Below are 9,152 nucleotides of genomic sequence, written 5' to 3' on the forward strand. Positions count from 1 at the left end.
CTATTTCACTACTCTGAATATACTACAGGTACAAATTGAATAAAACAAATCAAACAACAAGCTGTTATTACATAGTACGTATATTTCCACTGACCAATATGATAAACATCAACCCAATCAAAAAAGGAAAAAAAAATGAAAAAGTATCACACCAATTATTTTGTTACGAGAGTTTGCATCTCAACAAATAACACACATATAACCTAACTACATACACAACCTAAATCCTCACCACTGCTTCCTTGATCGTTTTGATGGATGATTTCATGAAGCTTTTTCTGGCTCCAAGGCTCTCTCGCATCTCCATCATTATCATCAAGCACTGACAATTTCATGATTTTGTGAAGCTTTTTCTCCTTACTATGCAGTCCACTCTTTTTTTCATGCCTTCCAATAAAAGAGAGGGAGAAGATGGTATGCGGCGAAATGCCCGGGTACTCTCTGACTTTGCAAGTCCCCGCTCCTTCTTGATTTTCTCTCTCCTAATTTTCTCATCAGGTGAAGCCGATTCCTTTGCTGTTATTTTCTGTGGCACAGCTCTGTAAGGAGGGTCCTTGAAGGGAGTGTTGCTATTTGCCATACATTTGTCATTCTCTTTATCGCCTTCTGAGTACTCGTCACTTATATCCGATGCAACTGTGCACTGTGTTTTCTGAGGCATTGAATCTTTAATATCGGTGTGGGGATATATCTTGTTGATCTTCTCGATTACTTCATCTGTCCTTGATGTTTCTTTTCCACCAGAAGTTTGCGTCTTTACCTCGGCATCCTCCTGTGTGTTTTCAAGCAGAAACTGCATCCATTTCTCTATATTCCCCTTCCCACGCCGTATTCTGCTTTCTTCGTCCTCCTCCGTTTCACAGGGAAATGGGAACTGAATATTGTATACCTTCCCTTCATCTCCTGTCTCCAGCTTTTCAAGCCTTTCCTCAACTATGTACTCATTCTCTCCAGCAACATCTTCTCTAGTTTTATCTGCATCAGGCTTCAAGACTCTAATTTTAGTAGCCTCCTTCTCACCATTGAATGCTTCCACCTCCCATCCCTCATTTGGCAGTGGACTTTCCGTCGAAGGTCTCTCCTCCTCCAATAACTTCCTCAGTTCCTTGTGTGAATGAGCAGAGGATTTGATGTCAGGCAAACAAACAAGAAGAGTGTTTATTACAGTTTCTGCACATAAAGCTTCATTCTCTTCTATTTCTTGCTGAATATTTAGCTCATTTTCTGGCAAACACAGAGTAATCTTGTCGTCGGCATCCGCTTCAACAAGTGTATCATCCATTCTTGATCTCTTCCTTGCCTGTTCCCTCTCAGGTCTGATCTGTTTCTCGAGCTCATCTCTCTGTCTATGCTTCACATGAAGCTCTCTCTCAGCAGAATCACATATTGCTTTCTGAGCTTCGAGTCTAGCCATGAGAGCACTTGCTGCTGCTTGATTCAACCTCACTTGCTCTTTATAGACAACGCTTCTGCAAAATATACAAATAAGTCCAGTTAAAGATGTTGGGTTAAAGCTTCCTCGTTGATACAGATTTTGGTTTTGAACAGTCTTACTGGTGCATGGCATCTCTGATCATCTTCTCCAGCATTACCCTGTAGGAAGACTGCGACTCTGCTAGCCTTTGACACTTTTCTGCCCGCCTCCTTTTCTTGACCAGAACCAACTCCAGCTCTTGAATAGAAAGTTTATCCTCCTCGGTCTTCTGCTGCAACTCACATGCTTCATTGTCTAATCTGTGTATTTCTGCTTGCATTTTTGATGCTTCCTCTCTCTGTTTTAGGGAATCTCTCGCCATGACAATGGCTTGATATGGGTTGATTTCCATTAGCGCACATTCATTCTCTTTTGAAAGCAGTTGGCCTCTCTTCACAGATGCTGCAATCAAGCAGAAACACTAAGACAACACACACAAATATACTAACTAAGAAGAGGAGGTGGAGCTTATTGCTCATTTGCTACTAACCTACTATAGGAGTGTTGGATCTAGGCCTTCTGTTGTGATCCAGTGATTTCACCGGGTCATCAAGAGACTCTCGTCGTGTCTGAACAACTGCAGCTGGAGCCAGACCTAATCTACCTTCTGATTCCAAGAAATGCTGGGGGAAAATGTGGGAAATAACTGCCTGTGAAGCATTCAGTTCTTCGCTTTCGCCTTCATAAAACAACCAAGAAAACGCCCTGCGCCTGAAACACAGAAACAATGAGAAAAGCCTAATATGTATCATCACCGGATTTTGATAACGTCACTACTACTGATCAGATAGTACGAACCTGAAATCTGAGTTAGACGAGGCAAAGATGGACAAGAACTGGTTAATTGATATGCCTACTTGCAAATCCCACCAAGGCATCAGAAATTCTAGTTTGTTATGCTTTGTTCTACACACCTGCCATTGCAAGATTCTGAGATTGCTTGGAACAGTCAATCCTCCTCCTACATTTCAACAGATGCCAATTTTAAAAATCCTTACTTGCAAATGATCCTAATTCTATAATAAAAAAAAGGCTTAGAGATAAGTAGGAGTTACTTGGGCAAGGAAACCAATGATCAATATCCCATGAGAGAGGGGAAGAAGCATCAGCATGGAAGTACAGAACATTGCCATATGGATCCACACGAATCATTTCTGGGTCGAAACCAGCATTGCTGAAGGTTTTAGAGTAGTTTATAAGTAACATGAAAACGATCTAAATTATGTGCTTTGAGAATATTTGTAAAATGAATGCATGATATACAAATGCATTGCATCAGTACCCGAGATGGTTTAGCTGTTTCCATAGGAGATTCAAGAAGATCTTTGGCTTCGTCGTAGGCTTTACTTCCGGATCAGTCAATGGAAACATCTCATCCAATTCCTTTGCTCTAGCATCCTGAATCCCCATATCAAACAAAAGATTGTTTCAAAATATGCACTTGTAAAAGCACAAATTTCCACTTAAAATCAGAAGTTCAAGAGTAGTATATTTAAAATCCATACAGTGGTAGAAAATTTCCAACTTACAGAGTTCAAAGCTCCAACTCTTTCTATTTTTCTTGGATTTGAAAAATAGCTACTAATCGAAAAGCCCTAACCAATTTTCACCCCCAAATCCACCAACCACGAAATTTCAATTCCCTAGCGAAACCATGTTATCATTCCAAATTACTCATAAATTCGTGTCGCAAATCAACAATCCAAACCGACAAAATACAAATCAAACAAAAACTTGATAGAATGTGCAGAATTTCTCGCCAAGAACAACATATTTCTTCGAGTTGAATCATTCGATAAATTGAATTAAAAAGATTACCTCTTGCTGAGTCAAAGCATAAGGAGTGAAGGTGTAGGGCGGGCCATTGCAGAACGGGCCGACACTCCGATCTCGACAGAGCTTGGCGAAGGCTTTCGGGTAGCCGAGGCCTTCGTCGACCGCCATTTCCTCGTCGGTGAACAAGAAATCCTTCGCCATTAAAGAAATCTGAGTAAGGCTAAAAACAGAGCGTTTTTATCATGAAGATGATGAATGAAAACTTAACGGTCGTTTCGAATTTGTTTACAAAAATGATTTAAGCTCTTCCACTTTTTTCAAATAGTTGGTAGTGTAACGGCTATATGCGACTCCTAATTAACTAATGTGGGTGTTGGTTTGGGCTCTAATTAAATGGGCCGGGCCTAATTGGTATGTCCATTTTCTTTAATAAATCACTCTACAAAAAGGTGGGTAATGGGCCCGATTGGAACTAATCCGAAATTTTAATTTGTGATAATATAAATTCGAATTACTCTGAAATATAAAAAAAAATGTAAATCTAAAAATCTAAATTGGAACCAAACCAAAATAACCAAAAAGCTCCAAAATATGAATTTTAATTATTATATACTAGTTTATTAATATTTTTAAAAAATGGATTAGATATTACTAAAATAAATTCTATTGTAATTAAATATAATTTGGACTTTCAGATTTTTCAGTTTTGCAAAACCAACCCAAATTGAACCGAAGTCCAAATTATAAAAATTCTAATCCGATCAGAAATTTCAAAAATTCCAAGTCACAGCTAGCAGCAACGCCGGGTCACGTGGTACTATATTTTACACTAAAAATGAGATTTGCATTTAATTTGGTATAGTATATAGTTTTGCTAGAGAAATAGTAAGATAAAATAGGTATAATTAAATTGGCGTTACATATATGATCAATGGCTGCTTAGTTGAAGCAGGCATGACACTAAATCATGGTTAATGTGGCGTAAATCAAAGGGAATGTTGACTACTTGCAACTAGATCTTGCATCAAAAGCATACATAGGATGCAATAAATATAATTTTTGAAGATTGCCCAAATTGGGAAAGAAAAAGAGACAAAACTATATGGAGGGTGCAAGATAAATGAGGTGTCGGATGATCGATTATGATATATGGGTGTGGAAATAATGTGTTAGTTTGATGTAGTTTAATTGCATTTAGGTCAATAGAGATTGAGTTGATTAAATATAACTTAGTCGGTAAAATGTTTCTACTTCAACCAATAGGCCAGTAAAGAGGTACTGTGTTTCACTAGAACGAGACCATTGTTAATCAAGACTCTTAATTTTGTCTTATTACAAATTACTATAAATTAGACTCGATTCATAAAATGATTCAGTATCGTCTCTATCTTTTGATTTGCAGTGAATTGGCGTATTTATACAACCTTTAGCGTAAATTTTTAGTTAAGACATGAGCGTTCATCAAATGTCATTAATTCAAAATCGACTAAGAACTTTTGTAACACATTGGTTGGATATTGTCGTTCTATATTGTTAATTATTCAATTTACGACGACAAACAAAATGCAAGAACAATAAGAACTCCAAAAGAACACTACTATACCACCAGCAGACAAGACCAGAGGCAAAATCTTGGGTTAATTATACTCCCTCCGTCCCATAAAAGTTGAGTCGTATTTCTTTTTAGTCCGTACCAACAAAGTTGAGTCATTTCCTTTTTTAACTAAAGACAAAACATCTAATCACTTTTATTTTATTCCATCATTTACTTTACTCTCTCTTATCTTTCCTACTTTTTTCATCTCTCATATTTATTTAATATAAATTTTTAATTTTCGTGCCCAAAAGTTTTGTCTCAATTTTTATGGGACGGAGGGAGTATATAGTTTCAGGATACCAGAAATGCATATTTTGGATGCTTTTTAGGAGTTGTTTTTTTCCATGTTTGTGAATTAATAATATAGAGTTTTGAGCATGCTGAAAAAGTGATGGTGTGAGGCATGAATGCTGCTAGTCAACTAACCTCACCTAAATAAATTTGGTTATTACTCCTATATTAAATTAGCATGGAGATTAGGTAAATTGTTGTTGTAACGTTTCACTTTTTCAGTGCTATGTCTAAAAATAAATGAAATAATAATAATTAATTAATCTTTTCTGAAAGCAAATAACAAGAAAGTTGCAATTTGAAATAATTAAAAGTCAACTATATATACTCCTAAGATAGTAAAGAAAAGAGTGATAGTGTGAGTAAATAAGTAAATTGTAATTTTGACCAAATACTTTATTATAACTTCGAAATGTTATTCTTTCACTAAAAATGTTCTCCAAATTATGAAATAATTTGGTAAATTTGGAGGCGAAGTGAATTTAATTATGTGAGAATATATCGATTGGCGATAGATTACTTTATTCGTTAGGTGTGATTTCATGATGGTTTATGTAAGCAATAATTGTGTGTTTAATTGTATTTTTACACAAGATAATTCAACTCTAAATAAGTGTAGCTATACCCATTTTTAAATAATACTTAAAATCATAATTCTACTTACTACTTCTGCAGGCTGGTCAATACTAGTAAATTTTGTGCAATAATTTACATATAAAATGGGTGGTGGGGAGCATAAATTGGAAAAACATGAGATACAAATTTTAAAGAATAAATAAGAGAACTTATTTGACTTGTAGTACTAATTTGATGGATGCAACTTGACCGACCTTTGAGTGAATGGAATTGGAATTTGGAAACCACATCACACGATAATGAATAATTCTTGCACATAAATTTTAATGACAAATTACACTAGCTATAAAACTTTCCATATCATAAATAAAAGAACCTACATTTGGTCCAAAAGAAACATGAAAAAGTCATACAACTCTATAAGAAAAAGCCCTAAAAATCATCCATAGTGATGGTGATGCCACTATCAATGGACTTAAAATAGATTGCCCAATTAATACGATTGGTTGATCATTTTTACATTTCAATATAAATGCTTTTGCACCAAGTGCAAATGGGGCTAACCATTTTTAATGTATAGAATAATGTGAAAATATAGAATTTTAGAAGGCTGACCGAAGGAAATGTGGTTGTTAGACTAGGGCCATATGTCTTAATGTATAATGGCACATTTGGGTAATGGCACAAATTTAGGAAATATTGTTTTGTGTTTTGAGTGGTGAGAGAAAATAGTACTCTCTTTGTTTCGGATAATTTGTCTCATTTTTTCATTTCGGTCCATCCCACATAATTTGTCCCATTTCACTTTTTACCATTTTTGGTAGTAGATCTCATATTCCACTAACTCATTCTTACTCACAATTTATTATAGAGTGAACTATATAAATGGTACTTGATTTTTCACTTTCGCACGTAAATGGTACCTGATCTTTATTTTATATCATTTTTGGTACCTATTAATCACATGTTTGGTACTTGTTGCAATTTTCTTCCTAAAATGCCCTCTAAACAAATACATATTCCCATTTATGTCATAGATGATATTTTGGGCATACATAAAATTAGTACCAATAGTGATATTATAATATCTTCTTTCATTATCCTCACTCTTTATACTATTATTATTAATCAATATTAATATTATTATTTTGATGTTATAAATTAATAATTAATTTATTTTTTAATATCATTCAGATATAGTTAATTATAATTATAGTTACAATTATATTTATAATATTATTATTGTTATAATACTAAAAACTAGTAGTAATTAATAAATAATTATAGTATAATTATATAAATTATTAATCATATAATATTATATAATAATAATAATAATAATAATAATAATAATAATAATAATAATAATAATAATAGTGAATTGTATTCATAATAATATAAAGAGTTGAATATTTTTAGTTAGGTGTTTCAACCTTAAAATGAGTATAAAGTAATTTAATAAAAAACATTCAATTGATTTGATTACTTTAAATAATTAATTTAATTAGATAATTTGTTCTTGATTTATATTATTCATGCAATTAGATGTATGTATAAAAAACTAAAAAAAATGAAGAAAAAGAAGATAAAAGCAAAAAGAAGGAAGAAAAAACATAAAATAAAGAGAAAAAAAGAACGAAGAAAGGAAGAAAAAATACTAAAAAGAAAGAAGAAAATAAGGAAAAAAGAAGAAGAAGAAGAAACTAAAGAAGAAAAACAAAAGAAATAAGAAAGGAAGAAAAAATAATTTCATGTTTGGTACTATTTAATTGAAATTTCCAAAAATATCCTCCATAACAAAAAAATCACATGTTTGGTACCTAGGGTTATTTTTGTCACTAGGTACTAAAAACGATATAAAATAAAGATCAGGTACCATTTATGTGCGAAAGTGAAAGATCAGGTACCATTTATGTAGTTCACCCTTTATTATAAAACTAATATATAAAAGTAGGATCCACATTCCACTAACCTTTTCAACTAACTTTTGATTACATTTCTTAAAACCCGTGCCCGGTCTAAGTGAGACGAATTATCCGGGACGGAGGGAGTAGTATTTATATTAATGTGAGAGAGAACTTTTTCCAAAAAAAGGAAATGTGACATCTTTTGTGGGATAAACTAAAAATGAAAGTGTGATATCTATTATGGGACATAGAGAATACTAAAAAGTATGAATATTTGGTTCGGCACTGGTTTTCATGTATAATTGGAAAAGTAAGAGAGAAACAGAAAGAAAAAGTTTTTAAAGTATTGTCAGTGGAGAATCAGTCTCATCTCATTAGAGAGAAATGAGTTTTCAAAATTAGAAAGTTCATTTTTCAAGGACAGACTAACAAGAAAATAGTTCATACTTTTTATAGACGGAGGAAGTACTTATTAGTTCATAATGCAGTTTAGAAAAATGTAGTTAAAAAATGTGTTTTAGGCCATAGTACAGTTCTTTAATAAAGTATAGTTCACAACTTCACATATTGTTTTGTTGACTAGGCCAAACTATAATTCTTGAATAAAAGAAGTTAGAATGTGAAAATAGGCCAAAATTGTTATGACTCATTCTTTGGCTTGTCGAGATAAGTCATGCCTCACAACTACTTGTGACACCAAAAATCTCTCCTTGACGACCTCAAGTCATGGTTTGAAAATTCTTAGATGAAAAAATAATACTACTAGTATAGGTTTTGTCATTTAATTTGTGGTCTGTGGATAATTATTCCAACCCTTTCTATACTCGTTGACTATATATGAGCAAATTTATATCTTACGCCCAAAAAGAAAAAATAGGAAGTTTTGATTTGGTTTCAACTTTTAAAAATGTTTCATTTTGATGTTCAAGGTTATAAATGACACAAGAACAATAATAATAGTAGTAATAAATCATCAATTAACAAATTTATTTATTTTTTTATAATAACAAAGTCTCAAACAACTAAATCATCAATCAGTAAATTCACTCATTATGTTTATAATAACAAAGTCCCCATGACCAAAAACCCAAAAACAACAAAAAAAGTAGTAAAATAAAACAACAACTAACTAGAAAACGCAATCCTAATAAAGCAAATATACTACCAAGCAAACAAACATCTTATTGAACTATACATACTAATCCTTTCTTAGAAGGTATTGACGAAATTCGAACTCTTGATTTCCATAATAACTATTTTTATTTAAGTGGAAAAAAGTTGAAATGATTGTTTAATTTCAAGAATATTGTTATATCTTATAAAAAAGGCACATAGTTGACACACTTGGTAGGAAGGAAAAGAGAAATGGTATATTCTCCAAATTACTCTTATTGGCTACTTTGCGTACACTTTCTTTTTGCTCATATCTCTTTAGCGGAAAAGCGAGCAATCTAAAAGGGTGAAGAACATTTTTTAAACCACAAGCTAAGTGTGACATGTTGTGTATATATATATGTATATGCACAAAGAT

The 9,152-nt window shown here is 32.9% G+C and overlaps 1 protein-coding gene across 1 annotated transcript; it reads right to left on the reverse strand.

Annotated features, from left to right (window-relative positions):
- Positions 1-35: 35 nt before the first annotated feature.
- Positions 36-3,507, reverse strand: LOC125224565 (myosin-9-like). Its single transcript, XM_048127984.1, has 7 exons — positions 3,293-3,507; positions 2,757-2,872; positions 2,530-2,648; positions 2,273-2,435; positions 1,965-2,185; positions 1,555-1,876; positions 36-1,469 (listed from the first exon to the last, which is right to left on the reverse strand). The coding sequence occupies exons 1-7, from the start codon at positions 3,449-3,451 to the stop codon at positions 332-334; spliced, it is 2,238 nt and encodes a 745-aa protein (XP_047983941.1). The 5' UTR covers positions 3,452-3,507; the 3' UTR covers positions 36-331.
- Between the last annotated feature and the right edge of the window lie 5,645 nt (positions 3,508-9,152).

Source organism: Salvia hispanica, chromosome 4, assembly GCF_023119035.1.
Source record: "Salvia hispanica cultivar TCC Black 2014 chromosome 4, UniMelb_Shisp_WGS_1.0, whole genome shotgun sequence".
NCBI classification, from domain to species: Eukaryota; Viridiplantae; Streptophyta; class Magnoliopsida; order Lamiales; family Lamiaceae; genus Salvia; species Salvia hispanica.